The sequence below is a fragment of the Danaus plexippus genome, chromosome 17 (genome assembly GCF_018135715.1).
Source record: "Danaus plexippus chromosome 17, MEX_DaPlex, whole genome shotgun sequence".
Lineage (NCBI taxonomy): Eukaryota > Metazoa > Arthropoda > Insecta > Lepidoptera > Nymphalidae > Danaus > Danaus plexippus.
Window position 1 is genome coordinate 3,339,324 of NC_083548.1, and position 23,846 is coordinate 3,363,169.

Below are 23,846 nucleotides of genomic sequence, written 5' to 3' on the forward strand. Positions count from 1 at the left end.
ATCCCAAACTGTATAGCGTGCACGTCTTGGCACGGATCGATTGTGAATATATAAATAGGTACCTATTAACTGTACACACTGCACCGTTGATAGCTGAGAATACAATATATAAAGAACTACATTTAATTTTATAATATGCTGATATTTAGTTATTATATTTAAAATATGGGTAATATTTTAATATAAATATGTAACCAATAACAGTAATTATTTTAGTAAGGGGCCATCTATAAAGTACGTCTCACGAATTTTAGGACTTTCGAACCCCTCCCCCATCCTTGTCACAGGTTGTCACATTTTTATACCCCCCCCCCCTCCTGATGTGACGTCACATATTTTAAAATTTATGTATGTATTTAAAATAATCGACAGAAAACAGCTATTTTCATTTTTACTTATTTTTATTTCATTTCTAAACTGCGTTTATTATTTTAAATTTTAATGTGACGTCACAAAACCAAACTTTATTAGCAGGATATAAATTATTTATGTAAAAGTACATTAAATAAAGGCAACGCTGAAAAATAAAGAAGTACCTACGCTAGTTAAAGCAGTTGTATTGTGCTGGTTTGAAAGATTTATATCAACGTATTATGTACGCGAAACATGAACAATTTAACGAACATGGTCGGGGAAACAGAGTTGTATGGATAAAATATGGTATAACGAATGACGTTGTTGACTCTGTAAAAGGATTATCTGGCCATGACACTTGATACCAGAAGATACATGATGCAGCAAAAGATGACATTGCAACAGGACATAAGTTTTAATTATGCAATTCTTATATTTTAAGATTATAGTTTTCCTGGAACCTCTGGATGGCCGTGAAACGTACCGTATATAGTTATATAACTAACGCCGAAATGTTATTGATAAGTATTCATATATTTAACTATCGACTTTTTCCTTATAATATGTTCCTTTCCACCATACAACCGCAGTGGACAGTTTTAAAATGAAATAAAACAAGACTCAGTTGATAACAATACAATATATTCGAAATTTAAATTTTCACATAAATAATATATTTTCTTTGGACAGTTATTTCATTTATATTTATATAACACATGTGTTTTGATAACATAACTATCACGAAGGTAGGACCATACCTGAACGTTGACGGAATTAGGAGATAGGGAAAATCGATGTGGAATAAACGTTGTTTTATTTGAGGAAACCTTTATATTTTTGTCATCGAAGTAGTTAGTAAATATAACATTATGGTACTAATTATTACGCCTAGTTTATAACTTCTCTATCACGTGACTAGTGCTACAATAACTTTATTTCAAACGTAGAGAAATAAATGCTTTCTGCATTATATTTTAATTGCTATCATATTGTCATTAATAACGAACATATGTTTTCCTATTCATTCTATTCTAATTCGTATTCTGATATTTAATGAGAAACTTGGAGACAAATCGCTTTGTATAATTAATGTTTGTCTCAACTAAATCTATTCTCTAGAACATCTAGTTTATTGCCTTTCTATTCATGGAATTATTTATAGGTATGTATTTATATACCTAAGGTATCTACGTCATCTGTACCTAACAACTATATATATTTAACAAGTAAAGTTCTTACCTATATTATAAATCAGAAAAATATTCAAAATATAATTTATATATTGACATTGATAAAGAATTTAAATCAATCAGTTTATCCAACCGAAGTTATTGGTTTAGTTAACTTATTGTTTCCAATTAATAAAACTGTTAAAAAGCTATTAACTTTACATGGATTTTAAATGTTAATACTTATTTATTTTCTAAATTCCATTTCATAAAGGAGCAGTTCATCTCGAATCTTCTAACATCCTTGTTTCATCATAAGATCAGCAAGCTTGAAGATCCTACACCAGCTGAACGGATCAGACGGCGGAGCAGACGATGTCGAGGGGCCATCAGCATGTGAAGGTGGCGGCTCGGTGTTTGTTGTCGAGTGAGCTGGAGACTTGCTGTCTGATTTTTGTTTTTCAGGTGATTTGCTGATTGCCGGTGAAGTCATCTGTAAGGAAACAAATCGATATTAGTATTATTTCCTCATTAACGTAATTAAACTAAGATAATAGTTTCTGTAAATGTCGTTCACTTGATAAAGTAACCTTTGTATGAATACCCTACATATTGAGGCTGGGTAACAATTAACCTTTAGCCCAGACACTAATGCCCGCACGCTAGGATTAAACCAATCAATACTCCTTAGGTTGCACCGTGAGCATTCACAATTTCACTGCCTTACATATGAATATTACGGTCGCAATTTTTTTTTTTAAAAGATCCATAAAAATAACGTTGATACTGGTGTTTTTACGAGCAGCTAACTTAAAGTTAAAATTTTTCACTATTCACTAAGTGTAATTTATTTCTAAAAATACTAAAACTTGTATTGTAATAAATAAAAAATAACAATAACAATATTAATGATTTATTTCTGTACTAACTAGGGGACGCGTTTTACGATAGGTTTATTATTTAACAATAGTTACTTACAGTGATGTTTAAATGTCACAGGTCACTGGTTCCTCGGTGTGATGTCTTCTAAACAAACATTTAACATATGACAGTAATTAATACAGCAGAATATTTTTTTAAACCAAGAAATAAATGGTTGAGAGACGACGTTTCAGACACGTTTCGTTACAGTTTATAGTTTAGTGTGAAGGTGTCTCTAACATCACCGGCTTAATGAGGTCCACTCTGTAACCCTAGCTGGTCTTGTTTCGTCGACCAAAACGTCACAAACCAGTTTTTCTGTATCTTCGTCATAAAGAATTCAGTAATAAAAACAATTAAATTATCAATCTTTAGTTGACACACGAACTCGCACAAAAGGTACTAGAGTTCAGCTGTTTAAATTCTGTTTAACTCTACATTATTTGTGTACTATTGTATGAATCCAATGAAATTTAACATACCTACATATGTACATACGTTTTAAAATATATTAACGCTATCTCAACTCTATCAATTGGTAACGTTACATTGTGTATTGGGCTCGTCGGCCGTGGCCTACATTACACAATCAATTTAGAATTACAACTCATATATGTGCCATAACTATGACCAAGGTGGTCTTGTTATGCCAATCATTGAATCAAAATATAAAAAAAATCATTAAAATACAATTCTATAATGATATTAAAATATTTTTTATCAATTTGTTAAACATTTTTTAATTATTGTTGTCATTTAAGTCTATTAATGATTCAAATTTCCGTCGGTAGTTGTTTTCTAAAAAGATATTGTATAATGATGTTGTATTTTACGTGTTACGGAATAGTTTTTGTTGAGAGTGTGTCAAGTCAGTACAAAACAAACATTACCAACAAAATATTATGTAAGACTCGAGCTTGTTGACTGTAAGATGTGCGAGTAGGTGTAAAGTATGAAACACGTGTGGCGAATGATTTGAAGACATCATGGGACAAATGTACAAAAATGATTAAGTTTTAAATATACATAGCTATATTTCTGAGATCATTACTTATGCTTTAAGCTGTAAGTTCCATATTTTTGTGACGTCAGCAAACCGTTTTTAAACTATATTAGATGTAATGGAGGGCGGTATGTTTATATGTAGGTCAATGACCCAGAGCTGTGGGCGGGTGATGCTCGGTGACCTAGTTACTGTTTGCTACATAAACATACACACACCGCGTTACGTGACGTGACATGACTTTAAATATATAAAGATTTATATTAATTAAACTAAAACATGTGCTGAAAAATTACTAGTCAGAAAACGTTGTTCTTTACAGCTAACGAAATTTTTAATCTGTTGATTGTTTTAAACTTTTAGGCTTGGAGTGTACTGTGGTCTGTGTACAATATAGAAATGTTTATTATGTAATAAACTTACCTTATTTAAAAATGTTCGCATATAAATACATTAATACACAAACTTTAAAATAGTTCACACGAAAATAAAAATACGTATTAGTTATGGGGGCAGCGGAGCGCGTGACTCGACAGCCCGCTACAAAGTTCCGACAGATTTGAACGAAAGATCGCAATGATTTTTAGGAAACTTGTTTTGATAGAGTTCCGTCTATAGTTTTATGTCATTTTGGTAAAGTTTCTTTTGCGGAATCGATTGATTTCGTAAGTGTCGTTTCATTTTATATACTAAGAAAAGATATTTAAAAACGGTTCATTTAAGATAAATTTTATTAAAAAAAAAAGATAAATATCTTTTTTTATTTTTTTTTAATGGTTCTGTTATTACTCTTAAGACGCGTCCTTAATTAAAATCTGAAGTATATTTTATTGTGATTTCTCTAAATGGGTCAGCTGTAGTCATTAAAAGGGCTGATTTGGTCTGTTTGTACAGTTCTGAAATATTTTATAGTTTTCTCTCCAAATAAAAACATTTAGCAATTAATATATTAAATTGTATTGGTTAGAGTGAACTATGTCATTATTATTGTATATAAAGATATAAGTATATGGTTTTTAAAAGGTGGCGATAAAATAAATGAATTTATTATAACTGTATAATTGAGGAGACAGATAAAATATACATAACATTTAAATATTTTATAATGAAAATGAAATGATAATGCTACTGTATTTAAAATAAAATAGTATGTCATATTAACGTACACAGATTGTCGCTTTAGTAAAAAATAATAAGAAGCAAACAAAGAATAGTTTTGTTTTATAAATGTAATATAACAATTTGTTTCAGCTCAAGAATGAAAAGGGCTGCGACCTCGATCCTAGACGATCCAGCAAATGAGACGGCTTCATCGCACTGCGGGAACCCGTTGTTGCGTAATGTTTTATGGATAGCGATATCTCTCTGTGTAGGACAGAGCTAGACTAATCATGATTACAGAAGAGGTACATGGAAACAGAAATGGAATCGTGCTGATGATGTTTCGATATAAAAATGAATATGTCAAAGAGATGATTTTCGTTGAATCATGCAGTTTTACCTTCAGTTTTTTATGATTTGAGAGAGCTTTTAATCAATATATCGAGGTTAGCTGATAGCTCTGCGTCAAAACAAACACTTTTATTATTTCTTATTAACGTAACGGCCGTTCAGAGTGACGGGAGGGTTGACTGTGACGTATCTTTCTACAAAACGCGCCACTGCGCAATCACAATCTCAATGGAAACCGTAGTGTATTATATTATATATGTATTTATTTTTTCATACGTATTTTTACTTTTCTATTCTCACTTCTGGAGGGTTTTTGTGGAAATTAAAATGAATTGAATAACACCTTAGTCAGGAGAGAGCCTGTATTCCAATATTATAATCTTTAAAAATTCTAAAGGTTTATTTTGTTTTACTTTATGTAAGGAATTAATTCATAAGCAATAACCTTGCAAAGATGATTAGGTATCTTGACTTTTTTCATTTTTACTATGACAGCAAAACATCCATTGTGAATAATCCTTAAAATATTAACAGAATTAAAAGAACTGTCATAATATAGGCATACTTAAAGAAGGACGCCATCTATATGTATGGACTTACAATTAGACAAAGACAACTAGTGCCCTCTTTTGGGATATTGTAATACTGTTTGGTTTTAAATGCTGTAGTTTTACAATTTGTTTTTATTGGCTGTGAGAGATGTCGCTCCTGGGGAAAATAAAAGCGGTTTTAAATTAACTCTTTTCTTTACACGGTAAATATTCTTTATTTATATTAAAAATATTATTTCTTAAAACTTTTAAGATTAAGTAATTAGTGATAACGATAAAAGACAAGTTATAGGCATTTTTAACAATTAATTACTAATAATTAAATTTATGTTTTAAAAAAGCTTAATTAGACTTGAGGGGGAAGTACCTACGTAAAAACTTAACCAAAGATGAAAGCGTACCACTAACTTTATATAAAATATTTTAAATTCTCAATACAATTCTTCCATTAAAATAATCGTGACTCCTTACTTTCAACTCTTTCTTTTTATTTTCCCTTCTTTTATAATATAATAACACGTAAATATCCTCAGTAGTTACATAGAAGGATATTATCCTCAAAATTTAAATGATTCCTCCCGTAATATGAGTTCTCACTCGTAGCGCCCTATAATTTGAATTTTAAAATGTTTCAAAACACGATTTCTGAGAGCTTAGGACGACTTTGCACTTGATTTATAAGGCAGGTAAAAGCGGAAAAATTCAAATTTTCCGGGCGGGTAAAGTTTACACATTTGAACAGCCCGCAGTAACTGCTTCCATCCGTCTGTGCATAGAAATTACTCATTTTCATATGTACATTACCTATAATTATTGGAATGGAATGCCTTGTGTATAGGCATATTATATATGTAAGGAAAAAAATTGTATAAGCATATTAAAAATATCTAATAAATTAACTATGGCAAGGTTTTATAACTATGGAATTTGCGGAAATTAAATAACTTCTAAGTATCTCTTCTCTGGTTTTGTTATATTAGGATCTGCTGTATATATTCTTATATACATTATACTTATACACATACACTAGGCAAAGAACTGTATACTAATTATGTAATTAGTATACAGTTCTTAAAATTTCTTAAATTTTAACACCACACAAAATTTTCAACAATTTTTTTTGCGATTAGTTTAAATCTACCAACATAATAAAAATGACGTACCTACTGTTATCGAGAGAGAATGGTAAGTAGATATTTTACTTTTACGTAAATCTGAAATGTCATTGTCTCATTTAAAAAACAAATGAAAAGAAAAAGTGAAATTCTTTAGAAGATTTGAATAGTAAGAATCGTCAAGACATTTTTTTATATTGATATTGCGGTCACGCGACCTCGAAACCAATATCCTAAGTACGAGTTTATAATATCATACTTAAAAGTTAAAGTCAATATACATTCATAAATTGTGGTTGAAAATTATACATGATATGTTTTAGGACTGAAACACCTTGAAACAGACTGGTTGACGTTAGAATACTTATAGGTATTAGAGGTGGCTTAGTACAAGTTGCCATCGGAAGAGTAATACTCTTTAAGTCTTGTATTCATAATGTGTATATCTTATCCAAGTAGACAGAATATTGAAACCGACAATGTTTAACTTGGCGAAGAAAACTTGCAGCTGGAAAACAAGAATTTTGAGAGAATTTTAGCATAAATCAAAAAATAAATCTGATTTATGAAAACATAGTTATAACTTATAAATTTCAATTCACATTCAATCATATGATTTTCAGATAATATTCTAAATCCATTAAAAAAGGCAGACAGACGGAATTCAATTGCGGGTCAGACACCCGGGGTAAGGGAAAATATGTGCTTATTGTAGGGTGTGATATGATTTGGCGGCAAGTTGTATGAGTGTAGCATTGAAATAATACGGTACAAAACATAAAACTCACAGAGACATGTTAATAAAAGAAAAAAAACTATAAACTGTAGGTACTTACGCGTGAACAAGCAACGGCGTCTGTCTGTTCTGAAATTTTAATAATATTTGTATTATCTAGAAGAAACGCTCTAATCTTTCGAAATTTCTCAACATTAGCCAGTTATTCCGAATCACAGAAGAATATTTTTTATTTTGATCTTTATTTTGAATCAAGGAAATCCTTACAAAGTGTAATTAGTAGTTAATCTAGCGTGAAAGACTGTTAGATTCATATTTTATTAATGAAACGGAACCATCTGTTGTGTTCCGTATTGCTTATTGTGATTCTAAGCATTTAGTTTAACCAACATTACTAATTTCTTATTAATATATACTACAATCAAAGCAACTCCTATTGCGTAAGAAAGTATTGTATGTCTGAATTCATAAATAAACATAAAACTTCATCTGTTACAATATAAATAAGTATGATTTTACTTTATTATGAACTTTGTCATAGAATACGTTACATTAGTTCCTATGTATATAACAGTAACTCGTTCAGAAGGTATAAACCCTTACAATCTCTTTCCAAAATTACAAATGCCGCACGAGCGTGTAATAGGAAATGTTGAAGTACGTCTCTAATTGGGGTTGCGGCAGTTTAGCTGGAGGTCCGTCCAGTTCACACAGCTCCGGCTGTAATAAAATAAACAGTTTTCGATTCGATGTTCCATCTTGTCGCTTCGTATTCCGAAGGCAAGTTTCATTTTCCAGAAAAACACGGCCGGTATCTCCGGTGGCTTGCAATTCAATGAAAATACAATTTCATAGTTCCGCATAGCGACAATCTTAATTTATTATATGATATCTCCTTCCTTTACATATAATATATATTTAAAAAATATTTGGTTTTAATATTTGTTGTTTAAATAACAAATGTGATTATTATAGCTGTCGATATATTCTCTGTAACGAGGATGTTTTTGTGTCAGGAACATAATTCAAGAACTTTGTGGTCTCTCGTCTCCGTGGGGACCAAACGTCAGTGATCCACAACACCTAACAATATTATCCGCATGTCAGGCGAAATGTTTCTTCTTCGATTTTTGACTTTTTCCTTTATTTATTTAACAGGATTGTTGGCTTTTTGGAAGAAAGTAATAGTATAAAGTATGTCGGACAAATTTATAGATGCTTGTTTGAAGTTTAGTAGTAATGTTTCAACAATACCGTTTATTATTTACTACAAAGGACAATAAATAGTATTCTCAATATATGTCATGTTATTTTGATTGTGTAAGGATCCAATTTTAAAGTTAATTCTTCATTGTTTATCAGGTGGCCGGTGTCCCAAACTAATAAGTAAGGGTCGCGCGTCTGTAATGACTACAGAATCGGGATTTCCGTCGAACTAACATTTGCGATTTGACCTAAAAACAGTAGGTCCCTCATCTAATCCTAATTTGTTAGAGGATTTGATCCGGGAACGAATTCATTAGTAAAAGCGAACTTGGGGGCAACCGCCGTCGCTTGGTTCGGAACTTTGAACGTATGGAACCAAAATTGTTTTGGTGGTTATATTGCGGCCGCTGGAGACTTAACCCTAAACAAATATATTACTGGTTAAAAAAACCTATTAATAATAAATGGAAAGTTTTCTTTCAGACATATTTTAAGTGAATGTTACAAACATAAAAGCAGTTGTTTTTTATTTACACTTTTTATAGTCAATTCTTGAAGTGTTTCCGAGATTGCAGGCTTGATTTGAGTTTTTTGCTATTAGAGCACCTTTGGGAAATATTTAGCAAGTTGTATCACTGAAAACAAAGGGATGGTGAAGTAACAAATTATCGGTATGCATTGAAGAGTTCAGTAAAGTAATAAACGCAAAAAGACAACAAAACCGTCAATGGTTATAGAGCAGCCAAAATTTTTTCGTACAAAGCTTACTTAAAGAACTCTAAGGTTGGTACTCACTAAGATCGGCAGTGGGAGACGTCGCTGAGCAAACATGTAACTTGTTCAGTACTTTAGCTCCGCAGATATCGTTTCATTCTATTACCCTTATTACTGGTAGCAGTCTTTAAGAAAGTATCTCGCGTACCCTTTTTGCTGAATATATTGTATTGTACATTCGAATCTAAGAAAAGTAAAACATATAAAATAAAATATTAGAACAAGAAACGTTATATATTATGGAATCAATTACTTTTCATGAAAATATCGCTAGTTTTGCACCTATCTCACAGGGCGGCGTACCATCTCGGAAAATATGAAAATTGGAAACGCTCTCTCGATACGAGTCAAATAAATTAAGACCCTATTTGTAAGCCCGTCTCCGTATCACGATACATGTTACTTTTTTCACGGGTCCCTATATGACGAGCTTGATGGGACCAATTCACATGGTTTCAATGTCATTTCTATTCAATTAAACAAGTCTCTTGGAATGATGTAAATATTTGTATTGATAATGTTTAGGTTGAAGTTTTTATATAGTTTAAAATATAATTATATTCAAAGGATTGTGTTCGCTTTTGATTTTTTCACACGATTCTTGAAATAATACATTAATAGCAAAATAAATTGATAGAAGAATTATAAGTTTGAGGAAGTTTAATCATTTCGTGTTCCGTTTTAATCCTGCTAAGGAATAACTAAATTAATTACTTTTACTATAACAGGATCTAGGTATACTTGTATATCAGCTAATAGCTATCTGAACTTTGGCAGATCAGTTTCAAGCTGAACTATTTCTTACACTTATCCCTATTTACTGGACGGATTATAAAACTTACTAATACATAGATTTACTAAACTATTAGGGTGTGTGGATGGAAGCAGATACAAGTAATAGCCCAGATTTGGTTAATTCTATCTAAGAAATTTATTTTAAAGTTATTTTTGTAAACAATTTTATAACAATTTTATTTGTTATAAGATATATATTATATATTCCTATTTAGGTTTCTAGAAATAATCAAAATGATTTATTTCATGGTGAAAATATGAGGGTTCCGATATCAAAGAAGCTCGGCTGTACTGAGCCAGCTCTCTGTTATTACTAAAAGCATTATTATTATTATTATCTTGGAAATACTTTCTGTGTTTTAAAAACAAAGGATTCATTTCATTTTCTAACAAAAGCTGTGCCGAAGGTTTCTGTGGGAGAGCGCCGGCTTTAGTTTGTCTCTGATTAGCGACTCCGTAGCGTAGTTGATTATAATTCAGAGGATTGCTTGCGAAATATGTGTTCCCGACGGACGGATTTTTTATCAATTTTATTTCAGGCATTTGTCTCGCACGCTGATTATTTTCCATCAGATTTTGATTAGGTAAGTTTAAAACTTTTGAACATTTTGCACGCGAAGAGTTTTATCATTATCTGCTTGGTTATTGTTTACGATGTCTTTGACTTCATTGTTATCATCGTCTTTTTTCATTAATTCCGGTCTGTTTAATTTTCCAGATATTTTAAACTCCGGAGGCCACAGTTTTATATCAAGGTTCTTATTTGACGACACTTTATCTCCAACATTGCTTTCTTTCTGTTGTATATCCATTTTGGCTGCTTCCATTGCTTTTACGATATTTTCTATTTCTCGTAAACTCAGCGCTGGTGCTGTGGATGCCATAATTTCTACCCTATTTTCAATGTTGAAAAGTATTTCGTTACTTTTCTTTAAATATTCAAACTTGTTTCTATTCGCGTTGAGGAATGTCAGTGGCGATCTGACGGATCGTTCCCAAAACGATTGAGCTGAATTTTTATTGTAGTATGGATCAGTTTTGAATTTGTCGTTAGCTTTTTCCATTTCAATGTTCGCTTGTTTATTCTGTGCGTCAATGCCCCTTATCATGGTTGCAATTTGTCTGCCCAAGTTGGTATAATATGAATCGTCAGTTAGTTTTTCATTGTTGCGATTCGATCTTCGTTTTTCGAATGCATTCAGAGGAGTATCGTAATACTGATAATAATTTTTATTCCTCTTCGGCTTATAGACTTCAATACTGTCCAAAGGATTGTATTCGATGGGCGGTAGCAGATCGTTTGTTTTATTTTTTAGATCAACTCGATGTATGAGTTCTGTGATGTACTTGAAATCAACATTGTCAGGTACAGACGAAGGGTCTTCTTGCCACGGATTGTATTGCATGTCGTTGTTGTTAGCATCAACTGGTATTGTATTGTCGAGGAAAGGAACCTCAGCGTCGTCATTCATGAATGGTGTTTTCTTTATTTTTTTATGGACTTCGTCCGTCACAACCTTTGGTGGTTTCTTTGCTTTCGCTTGAAGCCGCTGTAACTGTTAAAATTATGAATAAATATATATTATAAAAACATATTTTAGTGCCAATGCTTTAATACCGTACAATTTTTTGACGTCCGTTCGGCTTCAATTTATTTAACCTGTGAAAAATTAAAATGTTATTGCTGTTTTTAGTTCATTTGAATGATGTTTAAACATTGTATATGTAATATTATTGTATATTTAATATTACCCAAGTTTTATTTGCTGATTTTTAATACGTTGCCCAGGGTTTTTTCTTTTTTTTTGGCGTTGTAATACTCGACTGAAAATGAAACGGTTTAAATTATGGAAGACATATTTTTCTTTAGCTCTATAAAGAAGTTGTTATTTACAGCGCATCTGGTTTAGGTGTTTCTGTGTCTGTTTTAGTAATCTCCGTAGCAGCAGACTCCGTTTGTCCAGCCTCGGTTTCTGTTTCTTGTGGAGCAGTATCTGTAGTTTCATCCACTGTAGTTTTTGAGGTATCCATAGATTTTGTTGTGACGTCATTAGTGGTCGAAGACAAAGACGTGGTTTCACAGTTATCTGAAAAATATTCATTGAGTTATTAGTCTAGTTCACTTTTTACTAAGGACGAGTTATTCTTATAAATATTCCTTTTTGTTTATTAGTTGTGTAAATAAAGAACTGTCATAAAAGCTATCGCAATAATTACTAACCTGGAATAGGCAGTAATGGAACAACCGGAGGTACTGGAACCATCGGATACATGGGAACTATTGGTGGCGGCGGTAGTCCTATGGGAGGATAAAACGATGTATCTATATTTGGCAAAAAGATAAAGCTCGGTAAAGGCGGTTTTGGTTTCTTGTTAATCATGACGATCTTTTTATGTCCGTGTTCATTTTCGTTTTCATGAACGTCTTCTTTCTCTTGGAATTCATCAGACGAAACTGATGCTGAACTGGATCCGCTGGAATCGGAGCTCGAGCTCGAATCAATATCGAATAAACTATCATTCTCATTAATACGCAGTAAGTTCTTTTTCGATTTCTTATTTCTGCTTCTTTTCCTGTATTTCTTTTTTCCCTTACTCCATTTATTCGTTCGCTTTGGTTTCTTCATCTTGTAATTAGATCCACTACGCCTTGTTAATGTTTCTTTTTGATTTGTATTGTTAACAACTTGGCTTTCTATTGTTTTAAAAAACTGATTATACAACCAGTCACCCAAGTCGTCGGCGTCTTTCGCTATTTCATTGACATGGCTATTCATATTTTTGGTAGTAGTTTTTCGATGTAGGGTGTATCAGGAGGAGTAATATCAATCTGAACCCTCGTCGGTTCACCGACATAATGTCGCCTGTGGTGTTCCAATAACTTAGAACTATAAGCAACATATTAAAAAATTAACAATCATTTTATTGGAATTATATTTAACAAATTGAAACTTAATAAAGATTACACATATAATAAAGAAGTATACATTAAATATCAATACTTAGGTTCGCATATTTTTGTATCTGTATCAAAATAATATCCGGGATGACAATGACAGCCGATGACGCAGCCCGGTATTTCATCGATGCAGTATTCGAATCTGCCGTGCTCTCCGCATTCTTAAAGAAAAAAAAACTATGATTTTTATTTTAAATTTCAAATACAACTTCAAGTTTTTATGTGAAATAAATGTTGCCAAGATATTTGGAGCACATTTAAAGAAACGCTCGCATCAATTTCGATTGAGTACCTATTTCCAAAAAACAACTTCCATTCACGCCACGAAACAAGTGAATAAAGAAAATAATAAAATTATTTATTACATACCATACGTTGAGTCCGCTATAACAAAACGTTGTAGTAAAAAAAAAGCCAGTAACAAGATCAGTAAGTTCCACATTTGTGTGTTTCTCAAACACGGGAAATATCAAACCATTGGTTTTAAATATTCAGTATATTATACTATATTTTTAATAATTTTTTTACCAAAAAATATTTTATGTCGATAAAAACGTTGTATTTCAGTATAAGTAACGTGAAAACTAGGCGATAGGCGACGGAAAACAATAGTTCTGCCTCTTTTGTACTTATTGGTAGTAAAACAATGTGGAACAGCAAAACAAATAAATGATTTATTTCTGTGTCTATTTTTTTTAATAAAAGTATCATTTGGCTTAAATGTTTTGGAAGAAAATATCACTCATGAATATGAACCTTTTATTTTTATTATATATTTAAAAAATACGAAAATATTTAAAGATGAGTAGGAACAATTGAAAGTTCCATTTTGCTTGTTCATTTTCTACGTATCATCGCCGAGGTCTGGTATCCCTTTTAGGCCTCTGGAAATACATTATTATTCTCAAAAATTATTAAACATCTAAATGGTAAATAAAGAGCAATTAGGTACAAGTCTTTATACTTTGAGCATTCTTCCGGTAGGACGCATTTGTGTGTTCTGTCGTCTCTTACATATGGTTGAATGCAGATGCACCCCGGCTCACAAAAGGGGTAGCAGGGATGCAGTCTCTCACGAGGGTTGTCACAGGTCACGGCGGCACAACCCGCGAAACACGGCTCGTATCTATTACACAATTTAGATATAAATTCATTCAGTGGGAGGAATGTGTCATTAACAAAGTTCCAATACCTTTCATGGACTCGCTCGCAAGTCATTGTAAACGCTTGTTTTTTATCCGCTTCTTTGTCACTGAAACGTGTGGCATAAATTGTTTTCAATTTCGTCAATAGAGACAATTTAATGTAAATGAAGTGTAGTTTTAATATTTACGTAAAGGCCGGTTGGTGTCCGACTTCAGAACTTCTTATTTTATGCATCAAATTTGCTTTTTCAGTGTCGTCGTAACGTCTTTGTCCTCTATATAAAGACTCGGAGCGATCCATGTCCTGTCTTTCCGCTCCTCCAAAATATTTTGCATCCGGTTCATCTAAATATTTCGGCGCGACATGTTCATATCCTCTGTCGTCCCATTCTTTGTGGTCTTCATCGTATGATTTGAGCAGTGCTTTTTTCCTCCAATTTCGTCTTTCATCGACAAAAGAATGTCTCTTGATACCTTCAGGATCGTCATAATCGTAAAGCCTATTTGCATTACAAATATCGTCTAAAAATAAATCATCTAAAAGTAATTCATCTCAATGTATCGTCCAAGTAATTAAAAGGCAAATAAAAACGAATGTATTTGGGAAAGTAATTAAATCAACATTAATTGTTATTTGTAGGGATAACTTATAAATTACCACTTACAAAGTAAAAGTGCCAAAAGTAATAAATTGCGCATTTTATTATCCAATAACTGTTCTGTCCATTATGTCTGCAAATAACTTCAGTTTCCCGCTTTAATTACGACAAATTATTGGACTCTAATCAGCTCAATTTGCTTGATTGTTTGATAAAAGAACTAAAACGCGGCGGATGTGTTGTTTTGCAATCGTAAAGGGCATTCCGCTGTTATTCTTAAAGAGAATGTTATGTTTCCAAAGTCATAAAACAGGTTTAATCTTTGCATTTCTTATTTGCTTTTATACACTGTTTTGGTAGATTGTAGATATATATTTATGATATAACAATTAAAGGAATATGAAATGAAAGAACAATTCTATATTCATAATAATATTTTTATTTTATACTTTCATATACTTTTGCCAGGATTTGTTTGAGTGTCACTCTGCAAAGTTTTTCTTGGTTGTAGCGCTTTTATAGGAGGCGGGGCGATGACAATGTTGAAGTAATTCCCCATTCTTGACACTTCCGCTGCTCGTCTGAAATCCTCCACGTGACTCATACTAGCGTCAACGTCACTTATCTCTTGTAAATTATCCCGTTTAATGTGGCTTCTCGGTAATCTTCCCACCATCTTCGGTGCAGGGTTTCCTAGTTGACCAGATCTCTTGCTAGGTACGGGAATCCCCATTTGTGTTCTGAAATAAATTTGTAAAAATTTATTACAGTATAATAAAATTGGAAGGCTAAAACATGTCTTAAATCTTTTATTTATGAGCAAGGAATGTGAATCGGTTGAGTTATTATTAATGAATCCATTTAATTTATGTAGCCATTAAACTAGTCCTGTTATGAAAGGTCCCTTACGTTTATGAAAAATCATAATATAATTCGTAAATACTCTCGATTTATAGGGAAAAATACATGAATAGATGATGGGGTTTATGAAAACCTCATCAAGTCTGTAACTTCGCAAACAGGACACGATACCCATACCATGTATCAGTTATAGTTAAATAGTTGAATTTTTACACGAAAAGGTATCCAAAACTTTTAAACATCGCCAGTAAATATCGAAGTAGAGGGTCTAAAACATACGGTGAACAATCCTGCGGTAAGACGCACTGATGGGTACGATCGTCGCGGACGTAGGGCTCCTCGCAGACGCACCCTGGCTCGCAGTACGGGTAGCAGGGACGAAGGTGGTTACGAGGATTGTCGCAGGAGATCTCGGCACAGCCACCAAAACACGGCTCGTAAATCTCATTTGGCCAATAACATGCTTTAAATACAATAATAACTAACTGTTTATATTTATGTACCAAATAAATGTAGTCGATTAATTTATATATATTTTTTCAATAAAATCTTCAGGTAATTATCCCCGAACATATTAATATTATAAACGTTGGAGGGCATATTTTTTAATTTGTTTAATTTACAAGAAGAACACCTGAAACATATTTAAAGTGTTTTAAACAATAGCGAACCGTCCGTTTTTAAACGTTAGAGGTACACTTAATAAATCTTATAGAGGAGGTAGCTATCCTTAAGTTTCTGTGTGGTAGTTTTCACAGATCCATTACAGCTCCCTCGTGGCTATTGATGGTATAGACTAACCACAATTCTATCCCCATTCCTTTAAAAACTCTGATCCACATCTCATGGAACCGATTTAAACACCCTATATTAATATAAACTCAAAACTTCAATAGCTACCTTTGGCTATTTTATCTTCGTCTCTACAAACACATATTAACGGAGAAGTAACAATCACAAAATATATGTACGCTTTCATGTTATATGATTTCAGAACTGATTTTAGTTTTCAGAGCACGTATTATTAAACGGCGTGTTAATGAAAAGTGAATTTAGGTTTGTATTTGGTAAGGACGAAAATCGCTTGATGCTTGTCGTAATTAGGATGCGATCTGTTATGCGGTAGGATGAGGCTGTCATTGCAGCTAGAAGGTGTTTTGTAAACAGGGCTAGGGCCGGTTAAGCCATGGTTGATTGAATTATAGCTCGTGTACCTGTTCCTAGAGAGGTCACGCGCCCCAAATACTCTGTTATTATTAATATAATTTAGTAGCTAAATTTATAACACGACATGTTAGTAATAAATATTTTGAGCATAAATTACAGTTGAAAATTTCCTGCGTAACTTGAGTTTAAAGTTACAATATTAATTTAGTAGTTTTCTTTCATATGTAATATGTACGATTGAAACGGGTAGAAGTTTTGGTTTTAATTCACTTTATTTTTAAAAAAAGATTAATGAACATTGTATTTTTGCAATGTATCAATATATTTATATATATATTATATATGTTTTATTCAGTAACAAACATTTATTAGGTATGTGTTGTTCACTGATGCGAGCGAGCAATATTTTACGAACCTTATGGCGCCGGGTCGGACCGTGTCAAAAAAAAGCGACACATGTTAAATCACAAATGGTACATTTTATTCATTTCCTTTTAAAATGTTTCTATGAAATAAAATATATAATATTTAATGTGTCTATAATTAACAGAAAAACCTTATACAGTATGAGTAACACATTATTATGGGAGAACAATAACTTGTACCTTTGATACGGAACACTAAGTTTCACAAGATAATTGACATTGTATTCAGTATTTAATTACTAGATCGTATCAAGTGTCTTCTGGCATATTAATTTCTAGTCAGTGAGACGTGTTTATAACAAAATTACTTTGTTGCATACACGAGGCATGTAATTCAAGTAAACACAATGCATTTTTATTTATCCAACAATTATACCTATTATTTAATTATGTATGTATATTTTCAACCCGAACAATTTATTTCATTTAAGGCGTAATTATTTTAAACTCTTTCTTAATATATAAATGTAGGATAAAGTGATAAGTGTTCAATGTGTCCCAACAAACAGCCAACTAAAGTTGTTCTCGTAAAGTTTGTATCGGCTCGCGTTATTGTTAACAGGGCGTTTCATGTGGCTGCGGATATTGAAGAGTTTTATATAAACCCCGCTGAAGGAAAATCCGTCTTAGGAACATCGCCCTTCATAAAATATGATTGCGTGTGACATTTTATTGCAGGTTTTTAGTAAACCGTGGCTCATGAACACCTGGTATTATGCCGTAATAAATCGAGAATATGTCCTTACATTTTATTAAGTCAGAAAACTGCGGATTCATAGAAAACATTTTCATTATTTTTCATGGGTATTAAGATAATTACATATATATATATATATATATATAGTGAATTTAATTATTTTTAATAGATACTAATTTTCTCACAGAGTATTACGGTATGATATAAAAGGGAGATAAAAATATATGACTGTACCTGGTTTTGATATTTAGGTTAGTAAATTCTTACCGTGTGATTCTCGGTTATTTCTCATGGTCTTGTGCTCCGGTTGATGTGAAAGCTTTCAGTATCTCACGTATCCTGTATTTTTATAAATTGTAATACTTTTTTTTAATATATGTCGTAACATAAGCTCGTGACTGGAATAAGGAAAACGAACTGTTGACCTTAACATACATTCTATTGGCCATCCATTTTGGTATTATTTTGGGACATTCCCGTCATATTACACTGTATTGTGTGGTAATAAGATTGAATTTCAAATACGCTCGTCGTGTATAGGTAAGGTGTTGACTAAGCAGGCTGTGAGGTCTCCAGGGTGTGCGGGGTCCAATATATTGTAAGGGCGAAGACCTGCGAGTTTTCATGATTACTGATAGTAAATAAGACGTGCCTGGAAAGATCAGATCTTCTATATTGTCCCAAGACGACCTTTCATCGTCTCAAGGGCATATTTGTCAATAAGACTTAATAACGTCTGCATTAGCAGTAATTATACCAATAAATAACCCATTCTCGGAGATAAATTGGCATAAAAACTTAATATGATCAAATATATTGGATGGTACATGACTAGAATTAATGTTAATATTATACGTAATGAAAAATAAAAATTACTTTGTAATGTTCATTGCAATACAACGTGACTATTGTGAACATTTAAAAAAAGTTTAAATAAAAAGATAATTTTTTCAAGGCTCTTCGATGAGTTTAGTAGGTGCTTCGAAAGTTTCGCGTATGTAATTCATATTTTTTAATAAGAAACATGAAAAAAATATCTAGAGTTATGAAAAATCATGAACACTTTAAAAGTTTTGCAAGATTCCTGTATTTTACATTTTATGTCGAGGTTTGCATTTTATTTACAGTTGGAAGACTACAGCTTTAGGTAGTTTACATTGAATGTGCTGTTTTCTGATTGTTTTTAAAACAAATTTCATTTAAATTTTTTTAATTCAATTATAACAAAGAACAGAATTTTAAATTATTATTTTTGAATTTTTTTTATCCATATTTAGACTATTTTCTTCTGCCTTTAATTTTGTACTCGTAAACTTAGGAATTTTGTTTAAAGAGAATAAAAACTGTAACCATCAACAGCGCCATCTATATTCTATATTTTATGACTACATATAAAATACAACTTTTATCATGTATTCCCGCAAGAACTGATTGCTATTCCTAAATAAACTATTGGTTTTCGAAAATAATTTATTATTGTAGTCTTATGGCATAATGAAAGTTGGGTTTCATTGAAAGCAATTGAGTAGTTTTTAAAAGAATAACGAACATTTAAACATACGTTAACCCATTAATTAACTCAACTGTGACGATCATAAAAGGTAATATTGTTTACAAATATGGTTGATTATTTAGTATTTAAGTACTATCTGACTATCTGAGTATCTGATGTTATTAAGTAACATGTATTCACAAGATTAAATAATAAAAAATGAATTAGTCTTACAGTTTACCTCTCCGCGTTCCCGGCTGGCAAGATTGATGTGATTGCTTGAATATTAGATAAGGAAGGAAAGGTTTAAGTGTGTATATATATATGGAAAAATTTGCTCTATAATAACCCTTAGTACGTTTGAAGTTATGTTTTTATAAAAGTCTCGTCTACATACATTTTTATAATTACCTCTTATAGATTTGATTTCTTTTATTCATATTCTTATGTCATGTCATACTTAGATTAGATATTCTATTATTTGTTGTAAACCACATTATAGTTGTTAAAGACAAAAATATGTGTGAAAAAGTGTTGGTTTTCATGTACAAGTATATTTTATTGGGTGGTATTATTGTTTTCTCATACAAAACAAAAAAATAATTACCGGTTACGATTTGCTGTTATTCAACAATAGAAGTCTATATAGTTTTATGGGAATTCTATATTATAAGGGAGGGACGTGTTCGTTTTGATTCTGTTAAGTGTTATTGAAAACATCTACAATATTTCCTTTCGTGTGCTTTTTTAATTCCAATTTTAATAAACAGAACATAAAATAGAAAATTGAAAGTTACCGTTTTGGTGACGGTGACGGTAAATTTGAAAAGTTGGAACGCTTAGAAAATTTAAAAGTTAAAGAAAATATAGTTTTTTAATTATTTCATGTAACTGTACATTAAATAATTAAAAAAATCTTTGCTAGGTCTTGATAGCAAGGGGACATCAAGCATAGCATTTTATGTTTCTTTTTAATATAATGACACATGTTCAAAGTACAAAGATGCATGGCACATTAATAAAAAAAAAAATAAACCTAACTTATAGGAATATTTATATAAGGACATTATGGTTGCTGCGAGTCCTCGTAAATTAAGGTATCGTTATAATTAGAGCGGCATCCCGCGATTAACATTGGTTGTATTTCATAGATTACACTAATATATAATCAAGGCTTAAACATGCAGACTACTGAAAACAAACCCCAAAAGCTCCTTATCTATTACGTGCTTTCCACTAAGAGTATACTTCCTGAATTAAAATTCCTTGCCAACGTAAGCCGATTTAAAATTACAAAATTAGAAAGAAGTATATATATCTTGAAGAAACTAATGTTTCAGCTTAATAAACTAATGTACTCGCAATGTAAATATATGCAACATATTTTTTATGTAATTATTTATATCTCATAATACATATATATATATATATATACTTAGAACTGAATGTCACGTTTGTGTACAAAAGGCACATCTATTTTTTCTTTTGTATACAATAGAACAACAGAAACATATCAGTTTACTAATTGTCCTTGCTCTTGATATTAAGTTATATTAATACCTTTATAATGAGGCCAACGTGACAGTTGGGTAAAACTGCCAACGTTAACCTATAATATTTTATGTTCCTATATACTGGCCAATAAAAAATATCGCTATCTTTATAACCGTTAATAACTAGTATTCCTGACATTACAGATGTACCTGGAAAAGTATTTGAATTTATCCATTTTATAAACAAAATGTTTCCAAGAATATTATATATATTATAAAAAATATTTTTGTGTGTACTTACGACATTATTCTTAAGGAATAAACTGACTAAGTTATTATCCTGATATCTGTAGGAAGGAGCAGATAACGTTATGTAAGTACATCTTCCCCACAAAGACAGAATTTTCAGGTAAAACTGCTAAGAAAACACAATCCCAACGAGTCTCTGCGGGACTTTTGCAAGACAGAGATATTTTGTTTATTTTCTATCTAAAATCTGATACAATGCTTCAGATATTTTAATATTCGTTCCTTTATATTAATGATCCCTTCCATGTTGGATAAGACAAGAGAAAACTCAATTAAATGAACCAAACCCTCTTCGTTTCCTTTATTCAACATACATTTTACTGATATTTTACTACAAAAACCACACTAGTGAGATAGCTTTTAAAATAGAAGCGTAAATAATATACGGTATTTATGCACTGAAATTAAAAAACAGGTTTTCCGAGATGTAGTCCGCAGTCGACGAGATGTGTGGCTCCTGTGATACTGCTGGCGTAGTCGCTTGCGAGAAAGACTACCAACTTGGCTACATCATCACAGCTGGTTATCTTTTGCAAAGGCATCGCCATGCCCATACTAGCGTAAGCTTGTCTGTTTGCTTCTTCATCCAAACCAGCTCGCAGAAACAATTCTGTAGCAACCGGACCCGGGTTAACAGAGTTTACTCTAACTCCTTTTTCAGCTAGCTCCAACGCGGCACACTTGGTCAGCATGTCCAACGCTGCTTTCGTCATGCAATACGCCGTCAGTGTTGGGAGTGCGGTGGTTGATAAGACACTTGATACATTAACAATATTACCTTTCGTTTCAATTAAATGCGGGAGGGCTCGTTGTGTCAAAATGTATGTACCTCGGACGTTAACAGCTGATATTTTATCGTAATTCGTGATGCTGTCCCTAATACCAGCCATAAGCAACCTCCCGGCATTGTTCACCAGGACGTCTATTTTCCCGTAATGCTCAATTGTGTTATTGATGATGAGATCGATGTCGTCTTCTTTGGTTATATCAGCGGTCACTGTCAAAGCTTCAATCCCACTAATTCGTTCGCATTCATCCTTGGTTTCCTTCAAGTTGTTAACGTTACGACCAACCAAAACCAATTTTGCTGAATGTCTCGCAAAGTCCATAGCGCAAGATTTCCCAATGCCCGAACTGGCACCGGTGACGATAACTATTTTATCAACGAAATCCATCGCCGCTGGATGCTAACCACTAACTGAATAATAAGCAAAGGATTAACTATTTATGAAGCGTTAGTCACAGACTAACCAATACACAGATCGTTCAAGGACACCGTTATTTTCTTATCTATATCAATTTTGTTGTTTATATCAAAAATTCTTGTTTACAAGTAATTTCCTTCAATAACATTATTTTTTAGTTACAACATAATTAAGGAATACGGATTCTTTACATTATGATAATAACGAATGATAAATAACACTTCTCAGTAGATTCCATGTCAACATTTGTTTATCCATTTTCTTATTTATTTGTTTGTATATACATAATTTGTTTATGTTCACTCTTTTATTATCTACGTAAATAGAATTCTTAGAAATGCGACCTGTCTTTTAGTCTAACAGCCCGTATATTATTTATCTATAAGCCTTTATACATTTTTTTTTCATACAATCCATACTCACTACCATCATCGTTTTCTGCGTGTGCTGTTGGTATTAAATGAGAGGTTGGAGATGAACTACAGGCTCGAAATAACAATTATGTAATGTTTAATAAACTTAATTAATAGAATATTTGGTTAGCGGAAACTCACAAGTGACAAGGAAGTAGCTTTTTATACTTATTTTTAGTCTTAAGTAATAAAAAATTAAATAAGTTACAGTAATTAATATACTGTTAAATTATACTGGATTTTTTTAATAATACTAATGTTTTATATTTAAAATATTTTTTTTATATTCAAATGAATGGCCTTCAAAGGAACAATGAATATATATTATCTAATGATTGTTTTAAACATCCAATGCCATGATACTTGACATTAATAATTATTAAAACATTAAGTGTTTTTCCTCTTATATAAGTCGTATTACTTTTTGCTTGCTAGTACTAACAATCCTTTGAGTCATTTTCTGTGGGAAATAGGATCTATGTTTAAAATATTAAAAAAATCTCCTGCAAAGTGTGCATCGTATAAATTTCTTTATTTTTGTAATGTTCTTAACATTCAACCTTCATACTTATGTCATATATATCTGGTCATTATTAAATAATTGAGTGAGGACAAATTACTTAACTCCATATCCTGGGATACAGTGGCAAAATTATTGGATTATAAAAATAAGTAATTACCTGGACGCGTTCAGATTTAATCTTCATTGACATTTGTAAGGATTCTATTTGAGGTTTCCGAACTGTTAGGTACATTCGAGTAAAAAACATGAAAAATCTCAAAGAAACCAAATATATATGTAATATTTTTATCATTTTAAAGTCTGCGTTTGTTTTGTATGTTTTTAATTTACTTATTCACTTTTAATTTTTCATATTAATACAAAATAAGAAATCCTTATCAAACAAATTACAGCGTAATTGATACATAAAAAAGGTTTCATCAAATTACATGATTTTTTTTTTGTAAAAGATAAAAATAAAAAACAAAACCTTTTTTTAAATT

The 23,846-nt window shown here is 31.8% G+C and overlaps 3 protein-coding genes and 1 long non-coding RNA gene across 6 annotated transcripts; all 4 read right to left on the minus strand.

Moving 5' to 3' along the window:
• Window positions 1-979: 979 nt before the first annotated feature.
• On the minus strand, window positions 980-5,118 carry LOC116771297 (uncharacterized). Of its 2 annotated transcripts, none has more exons than XR_004353589.2 (3): window positions 4,949-5,118; window positions 2,502-2,549; window positions 980-2,016 (listed from the first exon to the last, which is right to left on the minus strand). It is a non-coding gene; the product is annotated as an uncharacterized LOC116771297 (long non-coding RNA). The 2 variants fall into 2 exon arrangements; XR_009752978.1 differs by lacking the exon at window positions 4,949-5,118 and adding an exon at window positions 3,871-4,159.
• A 5,141-nt stretch (window positions 5,119-10,259) lies between these two features.
• LOC116771572 (uncharacterized) lies at window positions 10,260-14,138 on the minus strand. Of its 2 annotated transcripts, none has more exons than XM_032663459.2 (8): window positions 14,050-14,138; window positions 13,405-13,919; window positions 13,079-13,196; window positions 12,298-12,964; window positions 11,971-12,163; window positions 11,829-11,900; window positions 11,700-11,736; window positions 10,260-11,626 (listed from the first exon to the last, which is right to left on the minus strand). In XM_032663459.2, the coding sequence occupies exons 4-8, from the start codon at window positions 12,851-12,853 to the stop codon at window positions 10,667-10,669; spliced, it is 1,818 nt and encodes a 605-aa protein (XP_032519350.2). In that variant the 5' UTR covers window positions 12,854-12,964; window positions 13,079-13,196; window positions 13,405-13,919; window positions 14,050-14,138; the 3' UTR covers window positions 10,260-10,666. The 2 variants fall into 2 exon arrangements, with proteins under 2 accessions (XP_032519350.2, XP_032519349.2); XM_032663458.2 differs by having other exon boundaries at window positions 10,260-11,632.
• Window positions 14,139-15,230: 1,092 nt separating this feature from the next.
• LOC116771270 (uncharacterized) lies at window positions 15,231-16,711 on the minus strand. The gene is made up of 3 exons (XM_032663080.2): window positions 16,541-16,711; window positions 15,920-16,103; window positions 15,231-15,519 (listed from the first exon to the last, which is right to left on the minus strand). The coding sequence occupies exons 1-3, from the start codon at window positions 16,617-16,619 to the stop codon at window positions 15,231-15,233; spliced, it is 552 nt and encodes a 183-aa protein (XP_032518971.1). The 5' UTR covers window positions 16,620-16,711.
• A 4,784-nt stretch (window positions 16,712-21,495) lies between these two features.
• On the minus strand, window positions 21,496-22,432 carry LOC116771385 (glucose 1-dehydrogenase 2-like). Its single transcript, XM_032663229.2, has one exon. It carries the CDS (start codon window positions 22,396-22,398, stop codon window positions 21,628-21,630), a length of 771 nt encoding a protein of 256 aa, XP_032519120.2. The 5' UTR covers window positions 22,399-22,432; the 3' UTR covers window positions 21,496-21,627.
• Window positions 22,433-23,846: the final 1,414 nt, after the last annotated feature.

Bases quoted from the DNA above. Each gene is read 5' to 3' on its own strand.
- LOC116771572 (XM_032663458.2), bottom strand. From the start codon at position 12,853: ATGAATAGCCATGTCAATGAAATAGCGAAAGACGCCGACGACTTGGGT. The intron at 12,164-12,297 runs GTTAGTAATTAT...AATATTTTTCAG, and splicing joins TCCATTACTGCCTATTCCAG to ATAACTGTGAAACCACGTCT. The intron at 11,901-11,970 runs GTAAATAACAAC...TTTCATTTTCAG, and splicing joins ACACCTAAACCAGATGCGCT to TCGAGTATTACAACGCCAAA.
- LOC116771385 (XM_032663229.2), bottom strand. From the start codon at position 22,398: ATGGATTTCGTTGATAAAATAGTTATCGTCACCGGTGCCAGTTCGGGC.
- LOC116771270 (XM_032663080.2), bottom strand. From the start codon at position 16,619: ATGAAAGCGTACATATATTTTGTGATTGTTACTTCTCCGTTAATATGT. The intron at 16,104-16,540 runs GTAGCTATTGAA...TTGTATTTAAAG, and splicing joins CGAAGATAAAATAGCCAAAG to CATGTTATTGGCCAAATGAG. The intron at 15,520-15,919 runs GTATGTTTTAGA...AATTTATTTCAG, and splicing joins TTACCGCAGGATTGTTCACC to AACACAAATGGGGATTCCCG.